A 19,963-nucleotide genomic window follows, 5' to 3' on the forward strand; every position below is an offset into this window, starting at 1 on the left:
GTGTCGAAGAGCAGCCAGACGGGGACGCCGTCCCAGCCGCACTGGATGGCGTACTGCGTCGAGGCGTCGGTGACGGCCGTGACGTTTTGGAACGACTGCCTGAAGCTACCGCCAGGGGATGAGGAGGAGGAGGAGGAGGAGGAGGAGATGCTGTTGCTGCGGACGCGGCTGAGGGCGGAGACGACGGAGCGCTGCTGGCCGGGGCGGCCCTTGATGCCCCTGAGCCGCGAAAAGCGCATCGTCGGGCGATCCTCGCTGGGCGCCTGGAGGGCCTTGGCCCGCTCAAAGCTGAGGCCGTTCATGGGCTTGGCGAGGTCCCAGTCGGGGGCATGGCGGCGGACCTGGGGGAGGTTGGTGGAGGATGCGGTGGCGACGAGGGTGAGGAGGGAGAGGGCCCATTGCGTGATTCTCATGATGAGTTGTGGTGCTGATGGACAAGTTGCTTTTGTTGGGAGTGATGAAGAGTGAAGGATAGGGGGTGAATAGAAGAGATGCGAGAGAAGGATGGTCGGATAGAAGAATGACAGTGGTTGGAGAAACAGAAAGGACGATTGTTTGGGCCTGACGAGGAGTGTAGAGAGAAGAGTGTCGTAAGAGAGAGAAGAGAAGAGAAGAGAAGAGAAGAGAAGAGAAGAGAAGAGAAGAGAAGAGAAGAGAAGAGAAGAGAAGAGAAGAGAAGAAAAGGTCATCAAGGTGTCGAGACGAAAGCAAGCACACCATGATAAAAGAAAAAAGGAGGGGCCTAAGTCCTGACACTCCTCGACAGCTGGCAGAACAGAACAGCCCTCCACGGCAAATAAGACAACAGACCGCAATGTTTGCAGGCCACCTTGTTTCACCCACACGGGCTGCCTTTTCGTGTGCAAGTGAGCAGCAGCGGGATAGGTGAGAGAGAAAGAAAACCCGGACGGCCGTGTCCTCGACGATAGGAGAAAAAGGGGTGGGGGGGAGATGTTTGCTTTCTGTGGACGGGGGCGGGAGGGAGGACGTCGTCGAGTCTCGGGACGGGAGAGGGTTTTTGGGTGTCACGTTGGTCGAGTGTCTGTCCGTAGGGATGGTTTGCCTCGGAGTGAAGTGAGAGTGTTGACAAAACGTCGAATAACCGTCATGATAGGACAGTCAGAGGAGTGAGTCACTATGAAGACTGATGAGGGCAAATGCATGGAGTTTTGAAACGATGCCTTAGAAACAACTCGTCAACCACCCTGAATCTCCGCAGCAGAAACTCCCCTACACGCTCACAAGATACAAAAATCAGAAACATCACCTCCAACTCACAATAAACCTCGCATTTCTGTCTCGCAGCGTCAAGCCAAATTCGTCCCACAGTGACACCCGTCTGTCGAGCTCCCCCCTCCCTCGAGTCCAGAGGTTTGCTAACTAGGTACTACGATTTCATTTGTTTCCCGCTTCTTTTGGTGCCCTCCTGGTCCGGTACGACGGACAACGCGGTTCTTGTTCTTTCGAGACGCCAAAGCTAATTGGCCCCGAGTTCCCTCGTGAAAGAGCCCGCTGTCTCTCGGTGGCAGATCGAGTTTTGGTTGTTCTGGGCTGTGTGTATTGATTTGGCGTGTTGAGACCGGTAACGTGGTTGTGGCTCGAGAAACCAAGTTCGGTTCGACAGCAGGCATGTGCTCAACGACGTTAAGCTACATGAATAGAGAATTACGCTGTGCATTATCGTCAAGAGTCAATCTGAATGCTCATCGCTTCCTTACCGTCTCAGTAGTCTCAACCCCTTGTACAACCCCATCAAGCACATCAAACAGATATTCCCAGATGCTGCACTCGTCCAGCCCCCCTCCTTCTTCCACTCCGCAAGGCATACATCACACCAACCCTCGGACAAAGAAAGAAAGAAAGAAAGGTAAGCCCAAAACTACCCGAGCCGACCATCTCTGCCGTCCTCCTCACCCCCAACTCGAGTCATCCATCCATCCGTCCTTCCTCCCATTTAAGAAAGAAAAGAAAGAAAAAAAAAAAAAAAAAAAAGCCCGCTGCCGAGTCTTGCGTCCGTCACACATCGCCCTCGAAACATAGTCGGCACTCCCCGTCTCCCCCCTCCCCATCCCGCAAGGCACCTTTCATACTACATCCTCTTACAAAACCGCATTCTGTATCCCGAACTCGCTTATTCAACCGAGACAGCAAGTCTCTCCAGGTTTCTTCCCCTTGACCACCTCGACTCACAAAAAGTGTAGCCCGAAATGACATTATGTGATACACCATGACTATCTTCATAGCTACGAGAGTATCAACAAGAAACGGGTTTCTGGAAACAAACTCCATTCGACCTCGACTGCAGTTTACATAGCTTCACAGAATTCTACAACAAAAAAGGTCCCGATCCATAAGAAATTGCTCCAGTCCAACACCACCATCCATCTCACTCCTGACACCTCCCACTTTCAACAGTCATCATGACCACTCCAAGTCAAAAGTGCAAGACGCCAAAACACGTAGTAACAGAAAACCCTCTCCCAAACTCATCGTTCCTCAGTTGTTATAATGGTCGAAATAAGGTGGCCCCCCGTGCTCCGCTCTTCTACCAAATCAGAACCACTGCAAAGGCGGGCAACTGCGCTTCTCCACGGCCTTATCGTGCGTCTTTGCGGTCGAAAAGCCGAGGCTAAAACCCTCCTAAACAGCCGGTAGGAAATCCACTTCAACAATGAACGAGTTCAACAACGCTCTTCTCCAGAAAATACCGAATAGATAAAACACCATAGATACTCTTTTCATATGACATGCTGCCCTATTAAACACACACACCTTGTCTTATCAATCCAGTCAATTCCAACTCTGCATCGTGCATCTTGCTTGATATCTCATCCCATCCCCATCCCATCCCATCCCAGCCAGTCGCATCTCCTGCCAACCTGGGCTACCTCTGCGACACTATACTCTACCAATCCGAACACCAAAACGACGACGCAGTAAACCATCGACAGAACCCCCATCGTCGTCAACCCGCATACTCACATGCGCCCCTCTTTGATAAAGAAAGCGATATGCCCTCCCTCGCCACGTCCGCTCCCCTGCCGCGCGTGCTGCTCCGGCACATCCATCATCCGCGAGCTGCTGTAGTCCGTCTTCGCCATGTGATTCCCTCTTCATCCAGGTGTGCGGTGCATCTGAGAAGCCAAGGGCCGGAATTCCCTGTCCATCATCGCTTCTTGCACGGTCCTGCTGCTGCTGCAAGACCATCATCTGCGCCTCGCGGAACGACTCATCCCACCACCCAGCTGAGAATGGCCGCAACAAAGACACCGGCTGCAAAGAAGGAACCGCCCCTTTCATACATGGAGCATCTCAGTCCCTCCGTATCCTACTACAACCCAGCGTCCGTCAACCACAACGATGCCAACAGCAGCAAGGACAGCATCGCCCCGGGTTCCAAACCCACAAACGGCCACCCGGAACTCATCCTCGTCCTCAGCTGGATGGGCGCCCGGGACGTCCACATAGCAAAGTACATCGCCCAGCATCGCGCCCTCTTCCCCTCCTCGCCCATCCTCCTCGTCCGCTCGCCCGCCTCCCACGTCTTCTGGCCCAGCCTCGCCCGCAAGCACATCCCGCCCGCCATCCGCATCCTCAAGGCCTTTGCCGAGCCCGAGATCGCGGCCACCATCCCCGGCAACAACCCCAGGCCCAGGGTCCTGCTGCACATCCTCTCCAACGGCGGTGTCAGCACCGCCGCGCGCATCAGGGAGCTCCTCCGAAAGGAGCTCGGCAGGGACGCCGCCGGCAACAGGCTCGTCATTCCCCGTTACGCCGTCTGCCTCGACTCCTGCCCGGGCAACTTCGTGTGGCAGAGCACCCACAGGGCCCTTCTGCAATCGCTGCCGCGCTGGACGTCGCCCCTCGTGCACATGGTCATCGCAGTCGCCTGGTTGATATACAAGCTCCGCCTCACCCGGCCCGCCCAGAACCTCAACGCCGAAGCCCTCAGGCGGCAAAGCCTGCTTCCCAGAGAGACGCGGAGGACTTACCTGTACGGCACGGCAGATGCCGTCATCAGCTGGCAACACGTCGAGGATCATGCCACGAGGGCGCAAAGCTCGGGCTTCAAGGTACGCAAGGAGAGGTTTGAGGGTGGAGAGCATGTGTCACTGGTGAGGAAAGACAGCCAGCGGTATTGGCAAGCAGTCAAGGAGACGTGGGAAGGTGATGGGGCTGCATTTGAAGCGGTAAAGACTAGCTAGACAGGTTGTGATAACAGGTGAGAACGCTCACAGGTAGGCGTTGCGATGAGAAGAACCAAGGCATTGGATCAAATATAGAGAGAAAGGAAGAAGAAAGATAAGAGGAGCATAGGAAAGAAGCTCTCAAATGGCGGCACGTCCATAGACGTGTTTCTCGAATAGAAAGGTAGACGTAGGTATGAACCGTGAAGCCGTAGATAATACTCCAAGTACTTGCTTCTCTGCCGGCAATTGCAAACGGATCATATCGTCTTTCTAAAGTTGCCCCATCAGTGCGCGGCATCGCCAGAAGAGAGCCCCCGAAGTGGTAAAGATGTAGGTTCCCGGTAAATCATCCCAACGCCGCTCTTTTTGAATGCCCTTTCAAGGTTGGTGGTGCAGATTTCAGAGCCCAAACTCCATTGTATGATCCATGAAAGTCATGTGTGTTGCCGACGTCCTCTTTCAACTCCGCCAACGCCTTTGTTTTTTTTTTAGTACCCAGCATATATGCATCTCCCAGCACTGTTGAACTGGAAAGAAGACAAAAAGAAGAATGAAGAAGAAGAAGAATGAAAGAAAAAGTGTAGAAAGTGTACGTCGTTTTGCTCGTGAGATGTTCGATGCAGAGTGTCGGTTCATATCGAGGTGATTCAAGTCTTGGCCTTCTTCCGCGAGCTCGTCGAGGGGTGGTCATCCTCAGCGACTCGCTTGCTTTGGCTTGCAAGGCCCTGCCCTGCCTCCGCCTCCGCCTCTTCGCCAACGTCGCCGACTCCTTCGTCCTCCTCGGTACACCGGTCACACTCCTGGTCGAACTGATGCCGTTCTTCGAACACGCCGTTTGAGCAGTCCCCAAAGATTCCGTTGTTTTTCGCCTGGAGACACGATAACTCCTGCGAGAGCTCTTCCCATATCTGGTCCTCGCCGCACTTGGTGCAAGTGCCGCTGAAAATGACCAGCCGACACATGACTCTGAGATTCGAAAATGAGGGGGTGCGCAGGTGTGATGAATAGGGCTGATAGATGTCTACCAAGGGGCGATTTGCCCATCAATAGAATGGTTTCGCGTGGATCCCGGGCCTCTTCAACCGGGGAGCAGCAAGCAAGCCACCAGACCTCCTTTGCATTGAGACAGTGCCGAGCGACGTGTTGTAAGAGCTTTGTAGATAGATTTCAGCTCCAGCTCCCTCTGCAACTCATGACGAACAGAATTCACATTGTCCAAACATCCAAAGGCGGTGGGTGAGGGGGGTTTCATACCGATCAACAGTAATGTGTGTTGGTAGCACCTACGTCCGTTGCCGTCGCACACGGGCCTCCGTTCAATTCTCCTAGATCGAGGGTGAATGGGCGTGGCTTTTTTTTTCCTTTGCCCCTCAGCCGGTGGACTGCGTTGGTCGGAGGCGGATGAATTCTGTGAATGTGAATAAAAGCCTCCGAAAAGCCTTTGTTGCACCAGAAGCCTGCGTCGCAAGGGAGGAGTCGGGCGTCGTCAACGTCGCACAGGTGACAAGAAACGGCTTCTTCCCATTTGTGTTAGTCCGCAGACAGACGGGTTGCGGCATGCAACAGATGATGTCGCTCTGGAAGAAAGGGTGAAGAGAGAGGAAATGAGGAGAGGCCAGGGGGAGGATGAAGGAGAATGGATCGGTGCAAAAGATGGCGGAAGGCGATGAAGAAGACCAACCAACCAACCAACCAACCAACATCCAAGCCCAAGGAGGGATCTGTGTGTGCATAGTTGCATACTTCGCGGATCTTCCTCCCAGATTGACACAGCGCAAGAGGCACCTCTCACACATACAGCGACAGAGGACGCGGCTAACAGCCCGCCTGCATGCTCTGTACGTCGCTCCGCTCACTTCGAGATGGGGGCCGCCGCAACTGCTGTCATCTGTCATATCCGTCCATCCAAGCCCACCACGTAATGAGTGCACTGCTGGTGCAAGCACACAAGTAGTATTCGTATGTACTCGTATGTTGGCAATAAGAGGTGGGTCCCCGGGCTTGCAGTGGCTTCAATGTCGACTTCAGAGCATACCAAGATGCGTCGGCTAGGTCTGCTCGAGGCATCGGAACAGACGGTCACAGCTCAGGCAGGGAGTCGACGACAACGGGGCCGTCACGGCGAGATGAGACTGCGCTGGAGTCCGTCCATATCGCAAGGCTTCGCTTGCTGGGTGTCCTCGGCCCACGCAATCTGGACATGCATATAGTAGATCTATCGTATCCTCCAAGGCCTCTCTTCCCTCTTTTGCTCCATAGTGTCCAGGTCGGGGAGTGGGTGCCGTCTTTCTTGCATGCAAGAGTTGGTCCATTACAAGTAGTTGCATGCATAGCCCAATCAAGCCATTGCATGTCTCAAAGCGCGCGCTCGGGCACCTCATGACTGAACGGGCTTCTACTCCGTACCGGACTATCGAATAGTAGTAGAATACTTGCCATTCGCAGGAGGCCGTGGTACCGTGGAGCATCAGCGCAAGGGCACTTTCTACCCGTGTCTCATTCTGTCCAAAGCAGTATCACGACAAGCACGGCCCAGGAGGCACACTTGTGCTCTCGTCACCTGCATCTGAGTCGATCAAAAGGCAGAGAGAGCTGGTCTGACACGGGCTGCCAGCACCAAGTCTCTTGGAAGGGCAAATAAGGATGCATCGTCGAGCTGCGGCGGCCACGGCGAGTCGTGCAGGAGCAGTCGCAAAGAGGGCGGCCTGTTCCGATTCGAGTCAAGGGATCGATGCAAAGCTTGGTGGGTGGAACCGCAGCGTCCGCCAAGGGTGCCATCGGATTCCTTCCGCAAGGCGCCTCGGACGGGGTGTAGCGTTGCGCGTAAAGAGGGGAGGGCACGATGCAGGCGATAAGATCTCTGGCCTCTCTCAATCCTCTCCCGCTCTCTCTCAATCTCTCTGTGACCTGAAGCCGTTCAGGGCTGGCGGAGATGCGGGATGTGAGGGGAAGCTCGGCGCCACCATGCCTGTGCGGAAAGTATGCTTCGTACGCCTGCTTGTGCGTGCTTGTGTGTGAGCTTGTATCACTCCCGATTCACAGCTGCAGAAGCAATGGGCACAAGAGCGGTAGATCGGACCACCAGATAGATTAGCGACGGGTGGCAGAGGGCCAAGTGAAGTGGCAGGGCAGTTGCGTGGTTCAGACAGACGATCTCCAGAGTGGAGGAGCATCAGCCAGCAGGCCAGGGGTCGGGGTTTCTCTGCGTCGTACCGCAACGCGCCTCGCCAGCGTGCATACAAGCACCTGTGGCTTCTTTCGACGCAATGGCAAGTTGTAGCTGCGGCTGGGATGGAGCATGGCGAAGCAGATGCAGCAAACTGTCTTGATGTGAAGTAGGTAGTAGAAGCTGGAAGTTGACCTCGATGCTAAGGCAAGGTAGAGCTCTGGCATCTTAGTCATGGCACCACTGCTATCGATACCCTCCATCACCTCGCTCATCGCATCGACTTGAACTCCAACATCGCAGCATCAACATCACAAGGCACTCAATGATTCTCACAATCAAGCTGAAACCTCCCCGATCCGTCCCGATGCGATGTACCCATGCCGCTCAATCCTCCGTACCGCCAGTATAGTACTACTACTACTACTCACATCTCTCTCTCTTAGACTCCGATTCCCACTTCTGCTCGCCAGATGCCGCATGTCTCGCCCTCTCCTCCCCATGCACCGGGACCCTACCGCTTCACGTCCCTCTCAACCCATCCCTTCTCTTGTGGCAAAACTGGTTCTACCTCTTCCGCTACCAAGAACATTCCTATTCAAGACGCAAGTGAAGCATAGACGAGGTCACATGCAGCCGGGCCATCTGCGGCCTGATGAAGCGGCCAGCCAGCCAAGATGCCGCCGCCACCCATTGTCGCGACTTGTTCAACAAGGTGGCAGGTCAAACAAGGAGGGAACGGGTGCTGATGATACATACGATGTAGATCCGCACACAGGGCTTGTATAATCCCGCTGCGTGACACCTCTTGAGGACAGCATTTGTGCAAATCCATCCTCGTACAAGTACGCTATACGTGTATCCAGTGACACACGTCCTCGTATCACTTGATTGCTTCGTGCAAGGGCTACGGCAAAGGAGACGCCCTTCCGCGGCTCTCTCAAGCCGTATTTAGCCCTAGAATACTACTACTACTACTACTAATCCTACCTCTCAATAACAATTTGTACTAACATTCATACCCTGGCCTCGAGGGGAGAGCTGCGCCTTGCATTGCATTGCATCGCATCGCATATACCATACCATCCATCTATCCACTCTCATACGTCCACCTGAAAAGGTTTCGGCGTCCAGCTCTGCAAAGCCCGAGACAGAGTCCTCTTTTGATCCATCCCATTTATCCAGAAGCAGCCTGCTACATATTACAACTTCCCCGTACGCGCCCGGGCTCCTCGTCTAGAGGCGGCTCTCGACCTTTTCCAAGCACATCACACCTTGGCATATGCCGGCCAGCAGCTGCTCGAGGCACAACAGTAGACGGATCAAGGGGCAAGACAAAGTGATCAGAGACACTCGAGAGAGAAAGAATATTGAAGAAGGAAAAGTAAAAAAAAGACTTACACCGCTAACATTTGTGCTAGAAAATATGACAGGTTATCTCGAGGCGGCGCTCTTCTTGCCGCGACTTCGACGGTTCTTCTCCTACCTCGATCGGGAATAACTTTTGCAACTTTGTGTGTTCGTAAATGGACAGGAATTCCATCATTCACGGCTCCCATCGGCCAATATAGTAATACACTGGCAGGTACCATGTCGAGATCATACAGGTACACATCCCCATCGAAGCTGCATATCCCGTCTCCCACGATTCCTTCACATCATCCGATCTCCAAATCACCCTAAATGGTCCCCCCTTTCTCCCCAATGAGACCTCGCCGGCTGCTCCTCCCAGCACCTCCCGATTGGACGCCTCTCTGACTGCATCGTCCTCCCCGGTCACCAACTGCAGTTCCTCGCATGTATCTCACACCGAATGCGGTACATGTGGACCAGATGGTTTCCATCTATCAAAGAGTTGCTTCACGGTGAGCTGTGCATGTTATTCTCTTGTACAAAGGCGGATATATTGCAGTAATGCAAATAATAGCTACTAGTATACAAACTGTGGCAGTTTCCCACCTCCATGCCTTGCCGCTCATGCTTCGCCGCTCTCTGTCAAGGAGAAAGAGAGAGCGCAGCCGCTTCTGATATCAGGGTCATACCGCACCGCATCTGAGTGAAGAGAAATATAAAGAACTCGAAAACAAAAGGGCAGAGATGTGCTGGCACATCCCGTGCAAAGCCTCCGTCAACAGGCCCAAGAAAACGGAGGAAAAAGAAAAACAAAAAAAAAGGAAGAACAGCAACGCCCCTTCTCGTCACTCGACTTGCCCAAGCTGTTTCCTGCTGGCGGATGTCCGCAAAGGTAGGCAAAAGAGGTCCGGCCGAATTACGTATATCGCGCAGGTGAATGAAAGGCGAAATGTTGATCCAGAGGCTTGTTTGTATTTTTAGATTTCGTTCTTGGTTCTTCTTCCTCTTCGACTTCTGCTTCTTCTTCGCCTTTTTGTCCTTGGCCTCCTCTCCTTGGTCTGCGCTGTTGGGTTTTCGTGCAAAAGTCACCTGCATTCGTGACACGGTTGCCATGTTCATGAGCCCGATATCAAGCACAATGCAATGGCAGCATGGTCCGCGGCGGACAAGAATGCCTTGATCGATATGCATGCATAGCAAGGAAAAGACACGACATTCTTGCAGCAATAGACCAACCCATGGCGAGCAGCAGCATCCTGACACATCAAAAGCGAAGCCAAAAGTCACAACTCCGGAAAATCCACGCCCAGTTGCAACATCCCAATTCAGTCAGAGCAGATGCAGTCTTGTCACCTGGCCCTGTCAAACTTGCAGTCCGTTTTCCTGGAACATTGACCTCAGCACCACGAGTGTACAGAGGCAGTACGGGAGTCAAAGGACATGGTAAGCAGGGCGTGGACGTCCACTCGTGCAAGCGGAATGGCAGGGCTCCATGTCAATTCTTTGGCCGCCGGACAAAGTAGAAGAGAAAGGGGGGGTATACGTTCATCATATTAGACGGGCCGTAGAATCGGACGGGAGTTTTTATCGATCCTCGAGAAAGGGAAGAAAAATTGGGGGTATAAAAAAAGGTGAATACAGACGTTGGACTCCATAATAAATAGCGTCATATAGTCGTGGGGGTTTTCGTTGATTTTCGCTTTTTTGTTGGGTGGGGTTTTTTTTTCTTTGGTGATAGAGGTTTCGGCCGGGAAAGGAGTCCGAGAGGTGGTGCTAGTCAGGATCATGCATCTTCATGAGGTGCTGCGTCTGCGAACGTATTAAGCCAGCATCCAGTGTCAAGGTCACACCCAGTCACGATAGCACGCGGCTGCTTGCCGTCACACAAGCATTACTGGCCTCCAGGAGGAGGAGCTCCGCCAGCAGGGTTCTGAGACGTAGGAGCTCCTTGCCCTCCTTGCTGCTGCTGCTGCTGGTACATCAAGGACTGATACCAGAGAGCCACGTAGTTTTGATAACCACCATCTGCCGGCATTGGTCAATAAGGGTAAGGCCATGGGATTCAACATTGAATAGGGGCGGACTTACACTGCGCGTATGGATCTTGGCCATCGCCTGTAGAAGCCTGCGGAGGCTGGTTAGTAGTCGCATCCGGGCCCTGGTGAGAGTAGCTCGGTCGATCATCATGCGGTCCACGGCCACGGCCGCCACCTGGGCCACCACCGCCGCCGCTCTTCTGTCGCTGCTCAGATATCAATCAGTCTGGATGTTCATCGAAACAAGGTGCAAGGCGTCGCCATCAAACTCACCACTGCTTCTACTTTCTCGTCAATGGCCTGCTTGGCGCGAGCGATGCTATCGCGGGATCCGATGAGCGCAATCTCGCGCTGAACTTCGCCGGGGCCCGATGACTGCGCCACATTGATCTTGCAACCGGTCGAGTTCTGCATCTCCCTGATGGTCTCGCCTCCTTTGCCGATAATCATGCCAACTGCATCTGACGGCACGTAAATCGCATCGTTGATCTTGTCGGGACCACCACCACCACCACCACCACCGTAATCCCTCGACGGTCCATCGTTGCGAGGAGGCCCCGAGGGTTTCTTGGTACCAGAAGCCGGGCCGTCACCTCGGCTATCACTGTCAACAATCTCCATGATGAAGTCCTTGGCTCGAGCGGCCGCCTCCCGGCTGCCAATGAGGTTGACAGGTCGCAGGCCGTTGACGCTCTTCGATTCGCCCACGATGTTGATATGGCAGCCCGAACGCTCCTGAAGATCTCGAATAGTCTCGCCTCCACGTCCGATGATGAGGCCGACAGTGCGATCTGGGACCATGATTTGCATATGGTCCTCACCATCTCTCAACGCCGCTGCTCCACCTCGGGCAGGGTCGCGTGGCTTTTCCTGGGCGCGGTTGAGAGCGCCCATGCCGCTGTCCTCAATGATTCGGTTAATCGCCGTCTTGACTTCAGCACGACGAGCCCGTGGGCCGGTGATCTTGCACTGGCGAAAGGGACCGCCATCGGTGGCGGCCAGAAACTGGACACGGCAGTTGGTGTCGGCTTCGATCCGTCGCAGATTCTCACCCTGTCGGCCGATGATGAGGCCAACAAGGCTGGACTCGATCTGGATCGTCTCAGCGTTGTCGTCTCCGCCTCTGAGGGGAGATCTCTCGCGGCCACCGCCTCCGCGAGGCGAAAAGGTGCGGCCACGTGACGGGGGAGAGTAGGAACGGTCGCGGCCATACTCTCGACCCTGGCCTCCACGACGATCGTCCCGGTATGAGCCGGCAGTATGGTAGTCGCCGCCGCCTCGAGGAGGAGAACGTGACCTGGATCGACGGAAAGACCTGTCAGAGCCTCTGGATTCGGATCCGTAGACAAGCGGGCGGTCGTAGGGCGTGATGCCCTTCTCGGTCGCAAAGGCCCTCGCCTTGGAAATCACCTCTTCGAAGTTCATCGTCCCCGAGTTGACGGGCCGAAGAGCGCTCAGGTCGACGTTGCCGCTGGACGCAGGAGCGGGCAGGGCAGAGCCGGGAGCAAAGCCCGCGACGCCTGGGGGCGGGGGTTGATACGACGCTGGCTGGGCGGTGCCGGGCGGCGCTGGATATGCGCCGGGAGCCGCTGGAGGCGTCTGGGTCGAAGTCGACGACGGTGGCCGCTGGGACGCTGGAGCACCGGGTTAGTTTGAAGTTTGGGGCCTCATCACAGAGTTCCTGGGGTCTCACCAAGCGCCGCCAGAATGCTTTGGATATCGGGATGTGCAGGCTCCGCCATGGCGATGAATCAATGCAGAATAAGTGTATGATGGAGGTCCCAAGCTGAGACAGAACAGTGGCTGTTACGGTACGTCACAGCGCGATTGACTGATGGGCAGCCAAGGTCGACAACCGGGGTCAATGGCAGACTGAACGTCGAAAGAGCGAGCGAGCGAGCGAGAGTACAGTGACAGCAATGTGACGATGAAAAGTGGTGGTAGTATTTTTGATTTAACACGGCAAAGGCAATGTTCACAGACTGGACGCACGCGCGCAATTTAAACCCGTGTGCCCAAATTGTAATCAGCGTCGTATAGCCTCTTGCGACCGAGTTGCAGCGATCTTTCGTGAACACAATGCGGCTTGCGAACAGAAAAACGCAGTTCAGGCACTATTATTAGCTGGGCTTGCCGCGAAGAAAGAAGAGCGCACAGCCTTTGTTGGGCCAGAGGTACAAAGGCGTCCAGGCGGTCGCAGCGCTGTTCCAGAGGAGTCGCCGCACTCGGATCGAGGCGAAGACAAGGGCGAATCCGTCGTCGGGGCTGTGAACGGTGGTGAGTGCCTCGAGGCTGGAGGATGTTTGGAAGGACTGGCGATGGCCTGCTTGATATTGATGCAATTTTTCGTGTAGTTCAAGGCAGCCGGATTAACGATGGGCCGGCGCCTTGGGGCTGAAATTTTCCAAATGCAAGCGTCTGCTGTCAGGTACTTACGGAAGTGGTATTTCGTACAGCGCCAGCGTTGGGCCGTTCGCTGGAACGCTGCAGCTTATTGGGGACGGGCAGACAGACGGACCAGGACCCCAGTCGATCATCTGGTGGTACCTGAAAGAAATTGAACGGGCAGAAAAAGGCCTCGAGGATTCATTTCAAGGCGGTTCTCAGCTACTGCTTTGGTGCTTGTGCTCCGTTTGGGCTACCACCTTGGCATTAGCCGTAATTGAGACGACCGGCGACTTCGAGGGACGGGTTCAGCTTGGCGGCAGCAATTAATCTCCCTGCTGCAGGTTCATCTTGTTCAGCATCACCTTTGAGAGTGAAACAGACAGGCAAACAACCTGAACAGGCCGAGATTGTCATGTCTGCACGATATCAGATTGACAAGACGATACGTGCCATGTGATTCCATTGACTGATGACATGTCATTCAAGTCCGAACTCAGGCCACGCGCCAGACCCATGGCAAGCACCGAGAACGAACCCCACGGCAGGCAAGGGCAGAGTATATCCATGTTATACTTCGTATCCATGGATGCCTTCTCACTTAGCAGCAATACATACAGGCAACAATTGAAGTCACATGCGCCGGCAAGGCACTTGATTGAGACAAGCTGCGGAATTTGCTGCGTAAATCCTCGTACTCGTACTTTATGACTGTACGTAATGATTCGGGGCAGAGAGCGCCGGCAGCGTGCCAATCGATTGAGGTGAACATATGGAAGCCCAGGTATTAGGTAGACCCCGAGGTTCCTATCAACCAGTGCCCGTAGGCTGTGCAGTACTATTCGTCGTAGCGGCGCTGCTAACGCGCATACGATGCGGTTTGACGCCTCGTGGTCTGGAGGACAAGACTAAACCGAGCGACGAAAAATTCTTTCCGCTCGGGCTGTAGACGATTCCCGACCGCGATGGATTACGCGCTTCTCGGACTCTGAAGCCGCGTGCATTATGCTTTTTGGGCCCAGGTCCAGGTCCGGTTGCCACGGAATCGGACAGCCAAGAGCGCGCTGAATCATCTTGCCTGGCCGTTGAGAAAATTCTAGCATCTAGGAGTTCCCTTGCGCGGCCCGAATAAATTGCTCGAGAGTGCCTGTGCTGGCAAGATCGTTGCACCATCTCCGCCATTTCTCTTGCCCCGAGGTGTCGACTGCTATATTACCTTACCTTGATACTTGTATTATGTGCCTCGCACTCGTCCAGCATGAGGGAGCGCCAGTGAACGTTGACCTGACAGACTGCTGACCGACTACCATACCTACCAACCTACTGACCACTGACTGGCTGGGCTGTCTTCATGTTCCGGCTTTGACTTGCTCCTTGTATTACTGGGAGACAACAGCCTGGAAAGCAAAAGCACTCTCGCTATATATCGCCAACACGAGCACTGCCAACTGTGAGCGGCTGACTCCGCCATCGCACCGTTCGTCGTCTCTGATCAGCGTCGAACCCGCCCCAGCTTGCCGACCGCTTCCGGCAGCGAGCGGACAGATCCCAACCTCCAGAACATGTGCACACGCAACGTCATCGAGTATCGGTGCAAGCACCAGGTCTCCAGGGGCAACACGCGCTGCTACAACGACAACTGCCCGGGCCCGCGAATCGACATCACCACCGACGCCGAGGACTGCCCGCAGTGCGAGGGCAGTAAGAGGATACACTCTGCGCGGTGGTGTCCCATGGGCTGCTCGTGCAAGTGCGTCGTCATGTAACAGGGCCAAGCATCCACGCTGTTGGGGGGACAAGATTATCGACAGCTTTGCGCCCGAGGCAGCCGAGCTGCGTCTGTGCGGCCGGGACAGGGCCGAGTCAGTGTGCAACGCGGCAAGATGAAAGATCGCCGGGCTACCGTGGTGCTTGTTGCAGATGACGACTGGTGATGGCCTCGTTTACCGGCGGAAAAGGAGAGTCGGTGTTCACGGTTACAGCGGTTGCAGGACAGGAGCAAGGACAGCGTCGACGATGATGAAGACGAAGGCGAGGAGCGAGCAGGGCAAGAGGCCAGGATGAGGGTGACAGCATCATACGTCCTATGGACCACCACCAGCTACACCGGTCCAGGGCGTCCCATGGGTCGCTCAACAATCTCAGACGTTGCGGGGGAAGACTGAATGGTTCTGCACACGCGCTATACATGACGAGGTCACGACTAATTGCTCGGAGTTTGGTTGCATGAGAAGGAGAGCGAAAGGGTTTGGATACAGTTTTCTCTGCTTCCATCGGCGTTTTCTCCTCCCCGGTGACGATTTCCGATGCTCAAGAGATACCTAGCCTGTTTTGCATTTCGATATCATGGCGGATATGGACGTTAATACACACCTCAATATACAGCGATTGATACCTTGCCATTTGCTGTTCCTGTATTTACAATAATTGTCATAGTAATTAATCCACACATTGCTCCGTACCTATCCATGTTACAAGCAACTCCGAACCTCTCTGTACCTGATGCTACAATCCAACCACATACACTGATAGACATACAGACATACAGAGTACAGTACCTGCACCCGCTCACAGGCACGCACTCCATACAGTACTCCCTATCCGTACCTACTCCGTCCCCTCTCTGCATGCTCCATCACCAAGTCCGACAAGCGTGGTCCTTTTCCCTCTTGAACTTGCCAGGATGCACCAGACACTTGCTGATCCTGCTGGACCCCGCCTGGGGAAAGCCTGCCGGCTAAAGCAGGGCCTGCATGGCATGGCCTGACGAAGCCCTTGCTGACCCGTGGCCGCGCTCAACGTCTGTCCAGCGTCTCGCTAAGGTTCCCGAGCCTTGGACGCATCTGGATGGCCCGACTGTCGCATAGCGCACCAGCAGCGCTAGCTTCCACCAACTCCGCCCTCCACAGGCCGTTGAGGCCACTGAGCCACACGTGGCAGCACGCCAGCAGGCGCTAAAAGCCGCTCTCCGGCAGGGCCTACAGGGGAGCTCGGCCTGCGCCAATCCAGCCGCTCCCGCCGTCCTGCGATCTCCCCAGCGTAGCATCCGCAACTTCGTCAGGGCCGCCATCTTGCCGAGACATCGCCATTCGCCGCCAGTCAGAGTCGCTACACTGAGCCCAGTCGAGCTGCTTGTGTTGCCTGTGATTCTGCTTTGCCATGGCCAAGAAGGCGCGTCAAAGGATCAGCTATGGTGAGTCTCTCCCCGTCTGCATCTCCGGCTGCTCGCACAGCGCACATGCATGTTAATCAGCACCCCGCACGCGACCGCCCCGATCAGACGAACCACCAGACAGCTCTCGTCCTTGCGTCGTGTGCTGGGCGGCGGACCATGCACGAGAGCGCCCTCGAGATGACCTCGCCTTCCTGACCGGCTGCTGACTGCCGCTGTCTAGTTCTCGAGAATGCCAAATCCTCGGCAGGCGGCCATCGCCTCGGCGTCAATGGCCTGGCCGTCGATACCGACAACGCCATCCTGTAAGCCATCTGCGTCTGCCCGTCCCCCTCCCGTGGCTGCGCGGCTCCATGCTGTGCCTCAGCCGTATTGAAGAGCTCTGCTAACGTTCGCTCTTTCTTGATCTTCCGCAGATACTCTGGCGGCCGAGATGGCATGATATGCGCCTGGGACCTGAACCTCGACCTACGCGGCCGAAACGACGTCACCGACGATGCATCCGCGAAGCCGCCCAAGTCGGCCACGACGTTCCGAGCCCAGACACAGGCGCATATGCACTGGATTAACGACATCACCCTGGCGCAGCACAACACTGCCTTGGTATCGGCGTCCTCGGACCTCACCGTCAAGGTGTGGCGGCCACACTCCCAGGAAGACGGCGCGCGCGCTCAGAAGATTGGAGAGCACGATGACTATATCAAATGCGTCGCAACTCCTCCAAGCGACATGGGTGCCAGCTGGGTTGCCTCGGCAGGCCTCGATCGCAAGATTTGTCTCTGGGATCTCAATGGTGGGGGCAAAACGCTCGAGGTCAATGTCAACGGCGAGGAGGTCACCGAGAAGGGGTCCGTCTACGCTCTTGCCGTCGGCCGCAACCTCATGGCCAGTGGCGGGCCCGAGAAGACGGTCAAGCTCTACGATCCTCGCACCGGCTCCAAAGTCTCCAACCTCGTCGGCCACGTGGACAACATTCGCGCCATCCTGATCGACGACGTCGGCGACACCATTCTGAGCGCCAGTGCGGACAAGACAATCAAGATGTGGAGCGTCAAGGGCGGTCGCTGCATGTACACGTTTACAATGCACGACGAGAGCATCTGGTCTCTGTACTCGGACGATCCCCGCCTCGGCATCTTCTACAGCAGCGACAGGTCGGGCCTCGTCGCCAAGACCGACGTACGGGGCAGTTTTGAGGACATTGACGATGGAGTCAGTCTCGCTGTTGCGCAGGAGCATTTTGGCGTCTCCAAGGTAGTGGCTGCGGGCGGTTACATCTGGACAGCCACGAACCGATCGTCAATCAACCGATGGGAAGACGTGGACACAGGCGCAAACCTGCCACTCCCCGAGCTGTACCGCCGCCAGCGCGCAATGTCGTCCACGTCTACTAGAACCCGGCAGTCTACAGCAACGGCCCAACCACAAACAAACGGGTCGTCCAAGAAGGAGATTCCTCCCGAGTCGATATTGAGAATATCCAACACAGCGACCTTCCCGTCCCGCGGACCTCTAGACTCAGAATCAAGTCCCAATAATGACGGCTTGTCAAGAAAGGGCTCCGAAGTCGCCGTCGAGCAGCCGGAGCCGGAAATCAAACCCGTGCACAGCTTGCCAGTAGAGACGATAGAAGGTCAATTTGGCCTTTTGAAGCACAAGTTGCTCAACGATAGGAGGAGGGTCTTGACTTTGGATACAGCTGGCGACGTACTACTATGGGATCTGATAAAGGTACGTCTCATTCCTAACCGAGTCATCCTCTTGCTCGTTCGCTTCCAAAGCGTCCACCGCTTACAGCTACATAGTGTAAACCTATTCAGAGTTTTGGAAAGCAGCATCTTGAAGATGTCGAGAGGCAGGTCAACACACGAGAAGCAGTGGCGCCCTGGTGCTCGGTCGACTTGAGCTCCGGCAACCTCACCGTTGTGTTGGAGCCTTTCAACTGCTTCGATGCCGAGGTATACGCTGACGAGCTCGAATTGGACGAGCCCATTGAGTTTAGGGATGATCAAAGAGGTAGGTGGCGGCGATGCTTTTTTGCAGTCTCAATGTTCAAAGCAAGCTAACTTGCTGCTCCAGTGAGCCTCGGCAAATGGATCTTGCGGTACTTGTTTGCCAACTTGATTGATGAAGAAATTCGGCGCGACGAGTCGTATCGCCAGAAGCTCAACGAGGCCGTGAGGGAAAGACAAGCCGCCGGCCGAGCCGAAGCGCCATCGTCAATCACTCTGCCTGGTCCTGGCTTCTCTATTGGCGGTGGGGATCAGCTGTTGACGCCTCGCGCAAACATGCCTCATCTCCATGTGACTACCCCTGGCCTGGCCATAGGGCTGGCGTCGCCTGGTGCTGTGATGACGCTTCAGGGCGTGCCGGAGGAAGCTGTTGCCAGCCCCCTGGAAAGGGAAGGATCTCGTCCGTCGGCTGAGAACGACTACTTCACTTCTGCCGGCAGTGCGCCTGGTGCTGCCGCGGCAGAAACCTCAGAGCCAAAGACCTCTACGGACAACAGCAACGACAAGGGAAAGGACAAGGAGAAGGCTGCTGACAGCAGCAAGTCGCCGTTTAGCAGAAAGTTCCGAATGTCTTTCAGCTCCAAGAGAATCGGGCGATCGGCATCTCAGGCGACACAGGAGAAGCCCGTTGTCGTAGACGACAAGGCCGAGGAGTCCGAGTCATCCTCAAACCACGAAAAGGAGGTTGATGACAGCTTCTTTGGCGTTATCCAGAAGATTCGAAACGAATACGACAAGCAACTCGCCGAGTCGCCGAATAAGATTGTCGAGACTCGAGTGACACCGAGCTTGCCGGCAGATACGCCAGTCTTGAAGCTGCCACCTGGGACCAAGGTCATTATCCAGGAGGAAACGTCGGGTGGCAGTGCAAATCTCTACCAAGGGACTGTGGAGCACCTCGGCCGAGATGCCGACATCATCGAGCAAAAGGCGCCAATGTGGCTCGGTGACGTGCTATTGCAGAACATCATCCCCATGAAGGATCCCGTCAAGATATCATTCATCCTGCAACCCATGGACAACCTGCCTCCCATTGCCACGGATGGGAACAGCCGACTGAATGCCAACCGGATGCTGCGGGTGAAGAAGATTCTGGCTTACATTTCCGAGAGGATCGAGCCGGAGCAAGAGGAGGATCCAGACGCGCTCAAGCCGGAAGAGTACCTTGAGCTATACTGCAATGACCAGGTAAGTAAAGCGGGCAGTGGTGTGCTTTGCCTAGAGCTTGCAATGTCTGACGATGAATCTTTGCTGCAGCTGCTCCACCCAACGATGAATCTTGCCACACTCCGGACACATGTTTGGAAAGGCGGAAACGACATTATGCTCTACTACAAAGCCAACGGCCGCAAGGAGATCTTGCCGTTACCATCTGCCACCAGCGCGCAGCCAGCGGAGCCGGGCGCGTCAGCAACGACAGTCCCAGTACAGTCCGCAGGGGAGCCAGTTGGGGTCGTCAACGGCGTCTAGGCGCGGCGACACGCAATGATCGTTACGTCTTTGTTCTTTGTTTCTTGTGTTCGGCTTCCCCTTTCCTCTCGATTGTATGAACAGCGTTGTGTTACCTCTTATACGTGGTGTGCTTTCTTCTGTCTTCTCTCCTGGATCTCTACTATATCCATACCTGGAGGTGTATTGCTAATCCGGAG

The 19,963-nt window shown here is 55.2% G+C and overlaps 6 protein-coding genes across 6 annotated transcripts in view; 3 read left to right on the forward strand and 3 right to left on the reverse strand.

The window, feature by feature from the left end:
- BBK36DRAFT_1145402 (hypothetical protein) overlaps positions 1 to 413 on the reverse strand; it is a gene marked incomplete at both ends in the record, with an annotated part of 1,586 nt that extends 1,173 nt beyond the window's left edge. Inside the window, one exon of the mRNA XM_024893752.1 lies at positions 21 to 413. Coding sequence (XP_024745116.1) covers positions 21 to 413 — 393 coding nt within the window. The remainder of the gene's footprint in view (positions 1 to 20) is intronic.
- Positions 414 to 3,302: 2,889 nt separating this feature from the next.
- On the forward strand, positions 3,303 to 4,205 carry BBK36DRAFT_1130997 (hypothetical protein; the record flags this gene model as incomplete). Its single annotated transcript, XM_024891902.1, has 1 exon — positions 3,303 to 4,205. One exon carries the CDS (start codon positions 3,303 to 3,305, stop codon positions 4,203 to 4,205), a length of 903 nt encoding a protein of 300 aa, XP_024745117.1.
- Positions 4,206 to 4,948: 743 nt separating this feature from the next.
- BBK36DRAFT_1106449 (hypothetical protein) lies at positions 4,949 to 5,152 on the reverse strand (the record flags this gene model as incomplete). The annotated part of the gene is made up of 1 exon (XM_024889211.1): positions 4,949 to 5,152. A coding segment is annotated over one exon (204 nt), but the record flags the coding sequence as incomplete, so codon positions are not given.
- Positions 5,153 to 10,675: 5,523 nt separating this feature from the next.
- Positions 10,676 to 12,365, reverse strand: BBK36DRAFT_29589 (hypothetical protein; the record flags this gene model as incomplete). The annotated part of the gene is made up of 3 exons (XM_024898015.1): positions 10,676 to 10,734; positions 10,798 to 10,945; positions 11,019 to 12,365. Coding segments are annotated over 3 exons (1,554 nt in total), but the record flags the coding sequence as incomplete, so codon positions are not given.
- A 2,327-nt stretch (positions 12,366 to 14,692) lies between these two features.
- BBK36DRAFT_1173174 (hypothetical protein) lies at positions 14,693 to 14,896 on the forward strand (the record flags this gene model as incomplete). The annotated part of the gene is made up of 1 exon (XM_024895837.1): positions 14,693 to 14,896. The coding sequence occupies one exon, from the start codon at positions 14,693 to 14,695 to the stop codon at positions 14,894 to 14,896; it is 204 nt and encodes a 67-aa protein (XP_024745120.1).
- Positions 14,897 to 16,289: 1,393 nt separating this feature from the next.
- On the forward strand, positions 16,290 to 19,784 carry BBK36DRAFT_1130998 (WD40 repeat-like protein; the record flags this gene model as incomplete). Its single annotated transcript, XM_024891903.1, has 6 exons — positions 16,290 to 16,323; positions 16,526 to 16,607; positions 16,719 to 18,033; positions 18,108 to 18,318; positions 18,382 to 19,502; positions 19,572 to 19,784. The coding sequence occupies 6 exons, from the start codon at positions 16,290 to 16,292 to the stop codon at positions 19,782 to 19,784; spliced, it is 2,976 nt and encodes a 991-aa protein (XP_024745121.1).
- Between the last annotated feature and the right edge of the window lie 179 nt (positions 19,785 to 19,963).

The sequence above is a fragment of the Trichoderma citrinoviride genome, assembly GCF_003025115.1.
Source record: "Trichoderma citrinoviride strain TUCIM 6016 unplaced genomic scaffold BBK36scaffold_22, whole genome shotgun sequence".
NCBI classification, from domain to species: Eukaryota; Fungi; Ascomycota; class Sordariomycetes; order Hypocreales; family Hypocreaceae; genus Trichoderma; species Trichoderma citrinoviride.